The 16,011-nt window shown below is 37.9% G+C and overlaps 1 protein-coding gene across 1 annotated transcript in view; it reads left to right on the forward strand.

Annotated features, from left to right (window-relative positions):
• THSD7B (thrombospondin type 1 domain containing 7B) overlaps positions 1-16,011 on the forward strand; it is an 852,814-nt gene that overhangs the window by 456,596 nt on the left and 380,207 nt on the right. Inside the window, exons 9-10 of the mRNA XM_076005495.1 lie at positions 319-553; positions 8,942-9,057. Of these exons, the coding sequence (XP_075861610.1) occupies positions 319-553; positions 8,942-9,057 (351 nt within the window). The remainder of the gene's footprint in view (positions 1-318; positions 554-8,941; positions 9,058-16,011) is intronic.

Genomic DNA, 16,011 nt, shown 5'->3' on the forward strand with positions numbered 1-16,011 from the left:
GCATATGTGTGTGTGTCTGTGCTCAATATAATAATCTCTTCAAAGTCATGGACTAATTATTTTTTTTTTTTTTTTTTTTTTTTTTTTTTTTTTTCTTTGCTAACTACAGTGAAAATGAAAGTCATGGACTAATTATATGTAGGCACAGCACCATTTTTTTAAAAGTAGATTTCTTTGGAGTTTGTCTCAGAGAGACATGCCCCAGAGACGAGCAGTAGTGTCAATTAATTTTATAATTTAAATGCATATATACCAAAAGCAAGAACAACAATAACAACATGAACAACTATGTGTTCTCTTTGATTTTATTCTTTGCAGGTGGAAAACCATGTCCCCCTAGTCAGGCCCTCCAAGAATATCGTTCATGCAATGACCATTCCTGTATGCAGCTTTACTGGGAGACATCACCGTGGGGCCCCTGCTCTGAAGACACATTTGTAACTGCCCTTAATGCGACCATTGGCTGGAATGGAGAAGCTACATGTGGTGTGGGCATTCAGACCCGGAAGGTCTTCTGTGTCAAGAGCCATGTCAGACAAGTGATGACCAAAAGGTATTATCTGTCTACCACTGAAAGTGCATTTGATTATTGCATAGTTGAATATTTTTAGTTGAAGGCATTCAATGAAACACCTGATACACATGGGTCTGTTGTTGTTTGATTCTAAAGACTAAAGTAAAGCATGCATCTCAAACAAAGATAAGCACAGTTATAGTATGTATCACTAGTGCATTTACAATATATGCATTAGTTAATGGATAAAAATAATGTCCACAAATATCAAATGCATTTGAATAATCAAACAAGTTGTCTAGTGCTGGTCACAGTAATTTTTAGTCTTCTCAAATTACATAAAGAATAGGTCAACATAAAGGTAGTTTCTGCACTTTGTATTATAGGACTGTATCTTACTGCTCGGTGGACTCCACAGGTAAGTGGAGTGAGCAGATAAATCCATACTACCACTTTAATTATACTAATTCATGACTTCAAGTAGGTTACAATATCATGCATGCTATACTGTCTGCACATGGAGATATAAATTTTTTTAAAGGAAGTAGAAAAATATGGTCATGGGATATGAAGATATAGATATCAAGAAGAGTCAAAAACAACTGCAAGTGAGCTGTGGGAGTTTCATCTCTAGAGCCAATGAGGAGCTCTGTCTCTTCCTGAAGTTTATAAGGGAATGCTTGCAAAAAGAAAACAAATGGGTTCTGTGCAGTATACAGAGATTGTTCTGTCCATAGGGATCGCCAGTGACCATTTTTGCAGGCTGCACCTTAGCGGTGGGTCACCAGGATGGGCTGGTGTAAGTTTTGATCTAGTGTCATAAGTTAGCCAACTTGGAGTCCTTCCCTAGGAATTCTCAAGCTGGAAGAATGAAATGCTCTCTCCCTTCTGCTCTCGATACTCCATGCATATGAGCTGAGAGTTGCTAAGACATGATCAGGGCTGGTGGAAAAAGCAAGAGGAGAGAATGAAGCTGATGCTCAGAAAGAAGCAGAAACAGAGTCATCACAAATCTTGGCAGTGTCAAGCACTAATCCCATCCCCTGTAACTATACCCTTGCCCTTTCTGGCAAAATAGGCAAATGCATTCACTCTTCTGCTTAACTCAATATAACATGCGTTTCTGTCGTGAGCAACTCAGATACCTCAATAATTTAATCTGGGAACCATGTTGAAGAGCTCTGGGTGTTTTCCACACTGCCATGGAAGCCACTCAGGCTGTGTATAAGGAAAGTCATAAAAACTCAGTCAAGGGAAATGAACTGCTTATGGCAGAAATGATGGGCAGACACTGCCCAGTGCTGGTGTTGGGATATCTGATGAGCCAATGGTTCTGCAAATACACATGAGGATAACTGTGACTGGGAGTCAAGCATAGCCAGGAAGACATCTCACCTCTCTCTCCTCCTAAATACAATTATCTTCATATGTATTTGCAAAATCATCTGCAAACACACTCTTTTGTGCAGTGTTTGACATGCTGTTTTCCATAAACATTTCTGGAATGTATGAATGAACTAGACTTGAGTGTGGGGGAAGTGATAGAGATTGACAAGGATTGAATATGAAGAGCGGAACAGAAAAAGCTGTTATTTATCTTTGCTTCAAGAAAAAATATTTAATCTTCCATGATAAATTTTGGTAAAGGGGACTATCTTGAAGAGTAATGAACAGATCATACATGTGATCTGCTCTTATTAATTCATAAATGTTGTTTCTGCTCTAACACCTGACTGTACGTTGGCTGTGATGTTTTTCAGAACATCAACTGTGTCAGTTGTATTTTTCAACATGCCCGGTACCCATAACACAACATGGACTGATTAGATCAATAAATAAATGGAAGTTATAGACAAATATGGATAATAACATTTTGCATCATGTGGTTCAGGTGGTAACTTAATTCATGAGATTATGGCAAAAATCCTAAAAAGTTTTATAAAGGTATTATGCAGACATGAGAACGCCTTTTTATTTGCAGCCTGGATAATGTTTATTTTTTTGACCTGAATTGTTAACTACTTAAAAATATGCATGAAATATTAGGGTCAATATAAAAGTAAAAATAAATATGGCCTAGGTGTAGGAGTAAAGTCTACATAAAATGCAGCAAACTATTATTATTTATAGTGATGAGAAAATTTAGCATGCCTGAAGTCTGATCTCTCTCCCACAAAATTTTTCAGCTCTGAACCACAATAGGAAAAATCTACCTGACATGGATATAATTTGTTTATTTCTCAACAAACGGGAATTAGAATTGAGACTGATGCACAGTGAATCAATTATCTCATTTTAAAGGGCTATTTGGTTAGAGAGAGTTACATGTTCAAATAGCCATCTAATTCCTCTTCTATCCTCATAATTACTTTCAATAACTAATTTTTCTAAAGGTCTCTGAGCACATCAGCTTACTCAAAGGTGAATTTAAAGATGTTTTGAGACCAAAAAAAAATAATAATAATAATCAAAATCACAGGACCAGAAGTTTGCAGTTTAAAGCATAATTCGTAAACTAATATGCATGTTTTTGAAAATTTACATAAAATATTACATCTTTTTCTTTGATGCAGTTTACCAGCACAGAAAAATCAATGGCACAGATGTTTTCCCTAACAAACACACACACAAACACACACACACACACATACACACATAAAGGTGCTGCTAATTACTTTAGGCACTATTAATGAGGCTGGAGACATAACAACCGAGTTTTAATTCTTACTGTATGTCTCCAAACAACCCGTCTAAACATGAGCAGGCTGCATTGACTTTAGTAAAGTTAATTAAAATTCTTGAGGTTAATGAGATTAATTGAGCTAAGAAAATAATTCTTTGTGTCCAGTGAAGCACCCAGGGAGATTATGAGCTATAGAAAGCACCCTTTGCTTTGGCCCACAACATATCTTTTTTTTCTTTGTCATGTGAAAATCATTCCAATGGGAAAAGATCCCTTGTCACATATGAAATTCTTGGGGTGGGAGTAGAAAAAAATAGAACCAGGAAAGGAAGAAGAAAATATCCTAAAGAAAGACTGGGCCTTCAGGATAGAGAGAAGGAAGCAGGTCTCCATGGAATGGGTGGGATAAAATAATGTATTTTATCTCTAAACCCACTACACTGAGATGCATAGAGTTTCCTGCTCGTTCTTGCATCCCTGGGTTGGTGCTTTGGTTTCCACTTAATTGTATAGGTGAGAATGTTACCATTGTACGAGTAATAGAACTGATCATATCAGAAAATGAGAACTAGCTAGGGCACAGCTGGACTAGAGTAAGAGCTTGTTGGGATATTCTTGGAGTTGTGTTTGTTTTTATTTCACTATTCAGTTTTTTCCCCCCTCAGTGGCAATGTACAGAACAAATAATAAAGATTGAGAACACACGACTCAAAGCCTTTCAAACTTCCTGATAAGGCACTTTCAGCCCTTAATATGAAAACACCTGGCATTTTGTGAGATATAGTAATAAATAGCTCCATTTAAACATTTAATGTTTAAAAAGTTGGCAGGTCTGCCCCATCTATCTGAGTGAGATGAATATGCCTGTTCCTGGGTCAGAAGACTGATCAAGGAGATGGAGCATTGTGTGTCTGAATCTTGATTATGGAGGCATAACTGAAGAATAGCAGGTCTTTGTAGCTCAATTTGATGCATTTCAGCACAGTGCTTATAAACAGCCGAAGCCTACTGTGTGGCCAAGAGACAAGAGTTATAGAACATTCCAGTGCAAGTCCAGGAAAATATATATACTGAGATAGAATGCATTCCCCTTTTATGGACAGCGTTGCCAATGCAAGATCACAGTGTTATGTGAAAAGCAGTAAGTTAAATTATGACAAAAGACAAAGAGCCATATATGCTTGCTAACTAAAATGTGAGTCTCTATGCTTCTCTGGGTTTCAAGGCTTCAATTTTGTTGTGGAAATGGCTGGAGAAATAAGCCTAATATCCCCCAGAGTTTGTCTTCAGGCCTCAATAACATGGAATACTATTCAATCATGCACTTACTGTTACTAAATATTTACACTGAGCTAAGATCTGGCATTTTTAAGTCACAATGTAAAATGAAATTCCACCAAAGCATTCAAAATAAGTGTGTGTACAGCATGTGCATTTGTGTACACACACAGACAACAAAACAGCAGCACAAAAAATGTCAAAGCCTTTTGTTGTCAGTGATAATATAGTGAGGCAGAAAACAAACCTCACGGTTTTTAGAAGTAGGGGAGCATGTAAGTTGCTAATATTCAAACACGGTATTTTTGAGACTAAGAGAACGTTTATTTAAATTGGAAATGAGATGATGCATGAAGAGGTAAACACATGTGGATAAATAGGAAGAGGAAGTCCAACCCCCGAGGACAAGGTAAACTTTGTTGGCAGAAGAAATGACAAAAAGACAATTTCACTGGCGAGAGAATATGTGGCCTTTATCAGACAAGAAATCACTAGCATTTCCAAGAAAGTCCTCAGTTCATTGCTTCTGTAAAAGCACTGTAACCTAAGCTTGACCTTTGTCATTGAGGAATGATACAGTTTCTCTCTGGTGGACTTAAGGGAAGAGCAGGAGAGAGAAAGGGGCCATACCATCCATGGGAGCTGGCATTATTCCCAGTGAGTGTTTATTGTGACTGATACTAATAAAGGGTCAATAAAGGAGGCATGACCAGTTCCTTTAAGGAAGTTCACACCTACTTACTCCTAATTGGAGTGGATCAAGTTCCTGCCATATGAGCAATCCTCTACAGAATGGCTGGAGTCTGGCACCACAGATATCCCTAGTCTGTTTTATGATTGCATGAGCGAGTGTTGGGGAGGGTCCGTGGGGTGGGGGTGGGGAGCATGCATGACCCACTGAGCACAGGGAAGTCGCCATCACTCAGGTTGTGCTTTCCTTTCCGGACACAGACCAGCAGAGGCTGGAGAGCAGTTAGAATAGATGACAGTTCAATTTATTTTTAGTAGACCTCAGAGTATAAATAAAGGACTTGGGGATGATTTTAGTGTCTTTTTTTCCCTTTTGTTATCTTGACTAAAGTATGGCATAAATTTTCCTGACCAGAGTAGCTTGTTTAAATAACACTATATCCTCATAAAGACACTCTTCTTTCTTTCTATTGTTATACTCACGTAATTGATCTGTTTGGTAGATGGTTTGTGTGTGTGTGTGTGTGTGTGTGTGTTAAGGATGGTTAATAATAGTGCCATTAATAAGAATTAATTTATTGAGTGTTTTTTCTGTGAGTATATACATTTTTCATTTTAATTAATTTCTTATCAAAGCATTGCATGTTCCACAGTAGAAATAAAATAATACACAGGGACTGGTGATGGAGAGCAGTTGGTTCCCAGTCATTCCCTGCTCCAATTCCCAAAGTCAGCTACTTTTTAACAGTTGCTGTGTTTTCTCTCTCTCTCTCTCTCTCTCTCTCTCAATCTTTTGACTGAGTAAGCTTTCACCTGGTTTATGTAATAATAAATAGGTGAACAATGAGAGCTTTAGTCTCTCACCCCTCCCTTCCTCCTACATCGTCACTGTCAACCACTTTATTGGTTTCTTTTTTTTTTTTAATTTCTTTTTTTGATTTTAGCATATTATGGGGGTAAAAATGTTTAGGTTACATATATTGCCTTTGCCCCACCCGAGTCAGAGCTTCAAGTGTGTCCATCCCCCAGATGGTGTGCACCACACCCATTAGGTGTGTGTATACCTATCCTCCCTCCCCCTCCCACCTGCCCTACACTTTATTGGTTTCTTATCCACCTCCACTGGATCTTTATGGCAATGGAAATGAACACAAGTATAAATGATTATCCTTTCTCCCTTTCTAGTGTTTACCTTGTAACTCTAAATGGTGTATATTTTCACACACCATTCATATATCTCTGCCTTCATCAATGTAAAATAGTCATTTTTTGACTTGCTCCCATGAAAGTATAAAGCTTATCTCATTTCCACTAACTCTTGCTGGCTTAGCCTCCTGAGTGTGACTAGGACTACAGGGGAACACCATCACACCCAGCCATTTTTTGTTTGTTTGTTTTTTCTTTTCTTTTTCTTTTTTTTTTCTGTAGAGGTGAGGTCTCCCTATGTTGCCCAGGCTGTCTTCTTGAACCTCTGGCCTCAAACGATCCTCCTACCTTGGTCTCTCAAAGTGTCTAGGATTACAGCCATGAGCCACTGTGCCCAGCCACATTAATATTAATACTTTTTAATTTTTCACACACAAATACTATATCATTTTATACTAATTTTTAAATTTTAATTAATATGGACACATGATAGTAGTATGTATTCATAGGGTACACATGATGTTCTGATATAGGCATACAGCATGTAACAATCAAATCAGGGTGGTTGGGATATCCATCACTTGAAACTTTTATCGTTAATACTTGTGACTAACATTCTTAGAACCTTTGTCTTAGTTCGAGTTGCTATAATAAGAATATCATAGACTGGGGGGCTTAAACAACATTTATCTCTCACTGTGCTGAAGGCTAGAAGTCCCAGGTCAGGGAGACTGCATGATTGGGGTCCAGTGAAGGCCTCTTCCTGGTTAGCTGATGACGGCTTCTTGCTGTATCTTCACACAGAGGAGAGCAGAGAGGAAGCCAGCTCCCTCATGTCTCCTCTCGTAAGGACAACAGTGACATTCATGAGCACTCCACCTCTGGATCTAATTACCTCCCGAAGGTCATTACATTGGGGGTTAGGTATCAACTTATGAATTTTCAGGGGAAACAAAAATCCTGTTCATAATGACATTGTTTCTAATTTCATTTGTTCAGATCAACTCTGTGAACACCTGCTTTGGTGGATGATGACAGTCTCCACCCTCTCTCCTTCCCCTTCCATCTTTCATCCTATACCCACTGCATCTTTATCTTACTGTGGCAAGAGTGATATTTTGTGCCAAAGCCAAATTCAGCCTCCCACCCTTTGCTTATGCTTTGTTTCTAAACTATTAAAATTATGAAAATGCCTTCATTTGCATATAAAATGTCTGATTATAAATTATAAAAACGTCTAATGACAGTCAGATTCTTCTCTCTTCTTAGATGCCCTATTTTTCTTCCCTTTTCCCCCAACTATTAGTAGTTTCTTCTCTACCTCTTTCTTTGGGTTTGAAATATAGACAATCCCTGTATTTGCAGTTGGTCAGTTTGTATACACTTGGTGGATTTTTTCACTGTGAATTGTCCTCCTTTTGTCAACTCTGTGATATTAGTCCATTATTTCCTTGTTAATTTTTTCTCCTTCCTTTTCTGTGTTTTGTCCTACTGGAAGTCTGTTATTTCCTATTTAAACTTGCTAGGCTGGTGTCTGTTGTATCATAATTATTTTCAAGTGCTCTGTTTCCATGTGGCTTTGTGTCCGTTACTTGTCATTTCTGTACTCAGTGTATCATCCGAGAATGAAGATAATCTGCTACAGGACTGACTGAAAGAATGTAGGCAAAACTTAGCTCGGCATTGGCTATCTGACTCAGAGCTCATGTCATCAAGCTTTATACAATGCATCTCCATTCTTTGTAAGAAACTTATGGGGAACAATTTAGAAACCAAATACACGCTGCAAAATGCTTCTTATTTTTCTTCTTATTGTATCACTGTTGTAGAAAATAATAAATGTGGTTTTTAGCCCTGTGTACTAATGAAAACAGGCATTCAAACAAACACAGAAAAACTTGCTTGCTATTTTCTGATACTTTAGTTCTTCCAAGTGCTTGTGAATCTGTTGACTATTTATATTGCTTTCCTCCCAAGTGTGGACATTGAGTTAATTAACAGCAAAATAGCAGAATTGATACCTTTCTCTTGTTAATCCTAGTTACTGTATTTGTTATTTTCAGGCTGTCATATTTTGCATACTCTAACTCATCAGTCTAAGTGTTCTTTAGAAATACCTGCCAATTATTTAGATGTTTTAGAGTTCTGTTAATGATCAAAGAGACATAATATTTTTAAATGAGCTTCAGTAATTTTTGTTTTCCAATATATCCATATATTACTTTTTATTGTCCTCTTCCTTCTGTAGGGTCTCACTAATTTTTATATTACTTCCAATAAAACTGTTTTAAAACAATTCTTCAGTTTGTTTATTTAAAAAAATGAAATGTTATTTGAATTGATGGTGAGACACTTTCTTGTCACTTGTCTTTCATCCGTTTTAGGGATCGTTTTTTTCTCTGGTCTCATGAAAAGTATTTTGGTCTCTGGATCAAAAGGGCTGGTCTGCTTCAGCCTCTCCTCTGGCTGTAAGCACTTGGGCAAGTAGCTTCATCTCCCTGGGTCTTTCTTCCCTCATCTATAAAAGGAACAGGAAGGTCTTGATATTTCCTGTTCTAAAATCCCATAGTTCTGTGTTAAACCACTTACTTTTTCCAAGAGGCATTGACATGGTCTCTTTACATTGGCAGATGTCCAGATTCTACTCGGCCCGAAACTGTGCGCCCCTGTTTCCTTCCGTGCAGAAGAGACTGTATTGTGACTGCTTTCAGTGAGTGGACGCCCTGCCCAAGGTTGTGCCAGGCAGGTAAGTGGATGCTGCTTTCTTAGTGCTTTCTTTCCTAACCATCTGATTACCTCTGCACCACTGAATAAGGGAGAGATTATGGAATGCGAGCACCCTTCTTTTCCATTTGCATGTCATCCTGGAAACAAGGTTGGCAAAAGTTTGTAAATGTAGTTGTGTATTTCCAGATCAATCAGAACTTGGAAGGGAGAACATATTCAGTTATTACATGTCATAATTTCACTGGTATGTATTGCAGGAGTACTCATCCTCTCTGTTGACTATTTTGAACATTCGTTCCAGGGTGATTCCTTATAAAGCATCATCACTACCACAGTTTCTATATGGCCTCCATGTGCTTGGAGTCTGATCCCAGGCACAGTCATTAGAATATAAAGCTTAAATACTATACTTACATCATTGAGACATACATATATATATATATATATATGTATATATACATATATATATATATATATATACACATAAGCATAAACACATGGGAAAACAAGAGTAGATACATTTTAAAAAGTTGAACAAATACAGAAATTAGCAAAATAAGATGTATATATTTTTTTCTTAATGGTGATGCTTTATGTACCTGGGTGTATTTGGAGGGCTATGATCCTAATACTTAACTTAATACTTAGGTCCTAGATGAACACACAGGGGTGCTTTAGCAAAGTGATCCTCTTTCTTGGAATAGATCTTTTTCCCCAAGAGTATTGCAATTTCTTGATGAACTAGTCCATGTGAAGATACAATTATACCTTGTCCCAAAATTCCATTTTGGCCTAAGATCCAGGGTGAATAACTTGCTCCCTCTTCCCTAGTCTCATATGCTAACATTGGGTCTTTGGGTCTTACCATTGCCATGGTAAATAAATAAATAAATAAATAACATTCCAGTGCTTTGAAAACATTTTGCTAAGTGAAAGGAGCCAGTCACAAAAAGATCACATATTTTATGCTTTCATTTACAGGAAACTTCCAAAATAGGCAAATATATAGATGCAGAAAGTAGACTAGTGGTTGCCCAGGACCAGGGGGATGGAAAGATAGATAAAGCAGTGATCTCTAAAGGGTGCTTTCTTTGTGAGATTATAAAAATATCCCTAAATCACCAATGGTGATGGCTGCACGTAAAACCATTGAGTTGTGTACTATAAACAAGTGGGTTGTATGACATGTGGATTATATCTCAATAATGCTATTTAAAAAGAAGAAAAAGCCAATCCAACAAAAGGAAGCTCTGCCTAGGGCAGGGCAAAGGTAATATTTGTAACCTAAACAGTTGTATCCCTGTAATATGCTGAAATAAAAAAAAAATTAAAAGTAAAATAAAAAAATTAAAAAAAAAGAATTTGAAAGAAAAAGAAGAGAAAAGAAAAAAGAAAAGAAAAGAAAAGGAAGGACAGAAAGAGTATTAACCCAGGTGCCCAGAGTTGAGTGGGTCCCATCCACTCCATCCTGGCCATCCCGCCATCTTTCAGTGGTCATGTCTCCAGCAGGGCATGGCTCTCTATTGCCCTATCAGTCTCTGGAAGAGAGGAGAAGGAAGAATGCAATTTCACAGAGGGAGAACCTGTCAGTTATTGGGAGCATTAGCACCTTTCCTTGAATAATTCCAGCTCTGTGTATCTAGGATCCCTCAAATTCCCTTTGACTCGCACATCTATATAGCATCACCTCGTCAGAAGGTATGGCAGGTATTGACACAGATCTGATAGTCATTCAAACTACCTCTCCATGATCGGAAACAGGGTAGTGGCAACTGTTGAAGATTATTATCACTGATGTCTTATATTACAATGGTGGGGCACCTGCATAAAGTTTTGTGACTGTGCCATGTCATCTTTCTAGTGATCTTTTGTCACATAATTAATATAGTGGCATCCAATGAGGTTTGCTTATGGATGGAGTCAGATATAAATATATTGAATAAGAAAAAGCTTTGAAAATACAGTGAGTTGTTTATCTGATCTTTTGAGGGATGTGAACAACAGTGTCTTCTAAAAACTTCCACATTTTTTTTTCTTGAGTGAAGATCCAAAGTCAATGTAATGGATGAACAGGGTCTGTTGAATAGCCGGGGTAATATCATTTCCAGACAGAGTAAGATATAAAAGCTACTGTCTACTGTCTCTATTCTGAACCATTTGAAAGACAATGTCTAAGAGGCTGAGTTTTAGAATTTTAATGGTAATATATGTAGAAAAAAATCAGGTTCTTAAATATTGAAAAAATGCAAGAGGATGATATAATCAGTAATGATGGAGTTTTATTGAGGTTCAGCTATTTCTTTTAGTTTCTTATTCACGAGTTCAGCATAAGTCCTCTGTTAAATGGTTATAAGAAAATAGAAGACTGAATTTTAAAGAATACCCTATTGTCAACCAGAACTTGGTTGGAGCTATTGAAGTCCCTTGATTCTTAGGCAAGCAGATTAGTTTTGTTGAGCTGGTGCACCTGGTGACCAGAGACTACTTCAGACACTGCTATTCTGTGTATTGTACATTCAAGAAAATTCTCTTTACTGCCTGAGAGTTTTTTACTAGCATTGGCTAAAGGTAGAGGAATCACAGGGCATGTAAAATAATTGCTCTTCAAACAACTTTAAATTTTACTCCAATTTCCAGAGATTCAATTAGTTGTTTAAACAGTTGGCATTGTTATGAAAATAGTTCTAAGTCTCTGTGGTCTTTTCTTGCCTCCAACTTTTCAAGCCTAGATAATTCTTTTCACAGCTTGGCAGCCAGGGACCTGGAGGAGTAAAGATTCAATTTTCAGATTTCTCCCAGCTTTCCACTTCAATCCTATTTACCCTCACATTTAGTTTATACCTCGAGAGCAAGATATTATTAAATAACCATGGGTTAATTAGGACGCACTATGCGAGGGGGAGGATTTTGGAGGCAATGGTACCTCTAAACCTATGGTTCTCAAACTTTATTGCATTCAAATCACCTGGAAGCATTTATTAATATTCAGATTTCCAGCTCCATGACTAGAAATTCTGATTCAATAGCCATGGGATCAATGGGTCCTAGAAATTTGCAGTTGTAAGAAGCTATAAGCCCTGAATGATGACCCTTTCTCCCTCATTCTGAAGGTAAAGGGCCATAGATCCATGCATAAACCTTGCTTTACCTCTGGGCATTTGGTCTTTTTATCAGCTCCTTGAATGCTTCATGTTCTACTTAGTTCAAGAGGCTATAGATTGGGGTGCAAGTACAGTGATGCTGGAGCCAGGTGGCTGAGGTTGGACTTCCAGGTTTGCCCTGTGACAGATATTACTTAATCTCTTTGCCTCAGTTTTCTCTTTTGTAAAATGGAGTTAATAAGAACACCTGCCTAGAGGAAAAGCCCTTACACCTCCTTCTGACACGGAGTAGGCACTGGGCAAGTGTCTGTCTAGGTGTTCAGAGCCTTTGCACCTGCTGTGTATGAGGCTGGCACTCTCTGCAACTGCCCCTCTTTCCTGGGCCCTCAGCCTTTGCATCTGCACAGACCTGCCTTTGCCCTGGAAGTCTGCTCTTATCTCCCAGACTACCCTCCCTCATCCACCCCGTTAAGTAGATCATTCCACGGCATCCTACACATCCCCTTTATGAACTCATCATACCTATCTTTATTGTTGTCCCTGCTAGATTTTAAGTCCACAAATGCAGGAACCACTTCTTCCATCTTCATTGATGCATCCTCTAAACCCAGCATAGTATGGGGCATATAATTGCCACTCAGCACATATTTTTTGAATGTACAGATGTGCTGTAAAGAGATAGAAGGGAGTGCATTTAAATGTAGGCAGTGGATATTCAGTTCTTGAGAGTGAACTTCAACAGATACTTTGTGAAATGGTGTTCCAGGACAGTACTTCTCAAACTTAAAAATGCATATAAGTCCCCTGGAGATCTTCTGCATCACAGATTCTAATTCAGTATGCCTGTATGGGGCCTGGAATGGTACCTTTCTATAAACTCCCAGGTGATACCTATATTTTGGGTATAAAGCTCTGGGTAGGGTGGGATTCATTAGAAATTTTGGAGCAAGGCAATGTCTATCAAAATTGTACAGTAAGAAGCATGAGTCAGGGACAAATCAGCAAGTGGGGACACAGTTGGGGTGGGGGTGGAGTGGAGAAATGTGGTTTAACCCAAACTGAGGGATTAGGAAAAATGTTCCAGAAGGAGGATGGGCCTGAACAAGTGGAAATCTCAACAAATGAGGACAGAGGGATGCTGTTTTTTTTTTTTTTTTTTTTGCATCAGTGGCTTCATTTTGGGTCTTCAGAGTTGAGAAGAATTTACATCCATGGTTCCCAAACATGGCTGCACAATGGTATCACTTGGAGATCTCTAAAATACACTGTTGTTTGGATTCTGCTCCCAGCCATTCTCATTTAATATATTGGTGGCATAACCAGGAAATCACAGGATTATGTAAATCCCAAACCAAATCCATTCTAAACCTCTCGGAAAGCCAAGCTGGTTCCGGGGGCCCAAGTGCACCAGCACTGATTTGTGCCTTAGCAATGGGTGAGCTGCGTCAGGTTTCACTTTGTCCCGGCTAGGTTCTTGAGCTAAATCCTAAGACTGAAAGGTATTTTTCAAGCCATGAACAATCTCTGGTTAGTAGCCAGCCATGTTGCTTGTCTTCTTCCTCTTCTTTTTCTGAGTCTCTCTTTAAAGGAATAAGATAATCCCACCTTTTTCTAAGCAAACCAAAGATCTAGCAAGCTTTGTCTCTGTTGTTACCGCTCTAATTTTTAAATCCCTGTAATAAATTAACCAAACGATCAAGAACCATTTCTTGACACTTTTTGTGCTATTTTCTCCTATTCTTTCTTTAGCCTGTAAAGCACATGCCTGCCTGAAGTATTGAATGTTGTTTGGTTACCAATAGCAGCAGTTTGCTTATTGCAATGTTTCTCAGCCCCGCTGAATTTTGTCAATGTACAGATGTCTGAGACTCATCCCAGCCCACCTCAGTTTGATGAATTTCAAACGGAATTTCATCAGTTTGAAAGGACATCTTCAATATTAAAACTCTCCATAGGTGACTCTTGTAAGTGGTAGAGAATGAGAAATACTCACTTAGAGCTTAATATTTTACGATATGTCTTCGCATACATTTTAACCTACTACAAGAGATCATTGATAATTGTTTGCCTGGGTAGCGTTGGAAATTAATGATCTTGGCCACTGCTTTCATCAGTATCATACTTCATGTTTTTATGTTAAGGTCACAAATCAATGCTATATTTTCAATATTTAATTATATGAAGTTTCAAACATATACATAAATCAACACAATGTTAACATGAAGTATTAATGATTAATGCAATATACTTTTGTATGGTGATGGCTACACAAAGCAAGTATCAACTCACAGACACTATCATCTTTTTTATACTAGCCGTTATCACCCCTTCCACCCTCAATGAACTAATTGAAGTAATTTCTATATATGTCTACTATTCATACTTTATGGGAAGGAAGAATATGACAGAGGTAAAGTTATTAGACTGAAGATAAAAAGTGGCATATTCAAAATAGAATATTCATCAGAATATTCCTAGGAGCCATGGAGCTAATGATTAATTATTTGTCAGTCTCAATAATTGGAGGCTGAGGGAGTTCCTTTAACTTTTATCTCTAAGGGGTGAGCTAGATAGCAGTGCTAAGGTAACAAAAAAGCCAATGGCAAACCGTTGCTGGGAATTGGTAGGAGACCTCATTTTGTGGTATCCATTTCCTCCTATGTCAACCCACCTGGTGTCATGCTTGAGTTTTCAGTATCAACAAGTCGTTTTTTTTTAAACACCTAGGTGTAGTGTAGAATAGATTCTTGAGTTTAGCGTCCTCGATTCAAATCTCATATTTTCATAGAATTCATTTTAAATTTGCTGTGTTTTCATTTCTTCCATTCCAAAATGAGATAACATTAGTATCCACTTCAAAGAGCTGTTATAAGGAGATTAGGATGCATGGAACTGTGCCAGGTACATAGAAATGGATGATGATGATGATGATGACGACGAGGACGATGACAATGGCAATGATATTAAGAGTTCCTTCAGGTCAGAGGACTTATATTATGTTGGTGTCCTTCAGTATGAACTCCTCCATATGTTGGTATTATGGCACTTGTTTCCATGTCCGTATTTTCCTTGTACACACTGTAATCTCTAGAGACTAGGAATCTTCAATTCCATTAATAAATGTCCAGTGCTTTAGACAGTGTCTGGCATATGAGGAGCATTCAGTAATTGTTGAATGAATGAATAAAGGGACGCTAAATCTTTTCCCCAATCACTTCTAATTCTTAAAGATTTTGGTTTCATGTAGATTAAATCATGGCATTAACAGATTTTTCCACAGATCCAGGACAATTAGGCAATTAGTCATTCCCAATATCAAAGAAGTCAAAAATAACCTGTCCTGGACATCAGAATTTTGCCCACTCAAATGCATACCAGCACCACCCTCCCTCTTTACTTTCCCTTTGCAAGCATACACGGCTCTCCTTCTCCCCACAGACCTATCTGCACCTTTGCCAATCTAGGCATTAAAAAATAAAAGGCTAATCCATTCCCAAATCATGAAGGATCTGCTGTATTTGAATAGCACAGTCTCTAAGCCTGGAATCTTGGCCCAAAAAATGATGTTGAAGGCAATCTTATGCCTTGTTCTTCCTTGAGAAAGTGACTTCACCTAAATCTCTTCTCTAAATTTTGGCTAATGTTGTATTTTCCAAAGTGTTTTTGAAAAATTAAATAAAGTAAGATGTAAAGCTCACATATATGTCTCTAGTCCCAACCCTGGTACATGAGTGCAGGTACCTTTGTCTTTTTTAGGTGACACTGGGTGTGATTTGCTTCCTTCAGTCTATAATTTAAAGTCCATAGATCACTACATGGACCTAGTACTCAATAAATATTCCCGATAATTTAGTAGGAGGAATGACAAACAT

This window comes from Microcebus murinus, chromosome 8 (assembly GCF_040939455.1).
Source record: "Microcebus murinus isolate Inina chromosome 8, M.murinus_Inina_mat1.0, whole genome shotgun sequence".
Taxonomy (NCBI): domain Eukaryota; kingdom Metazoa; phylum Chordata; class Mammalia; order Primates; family Cheirogaleidae; genus Microcebus; species Microcebus murinus.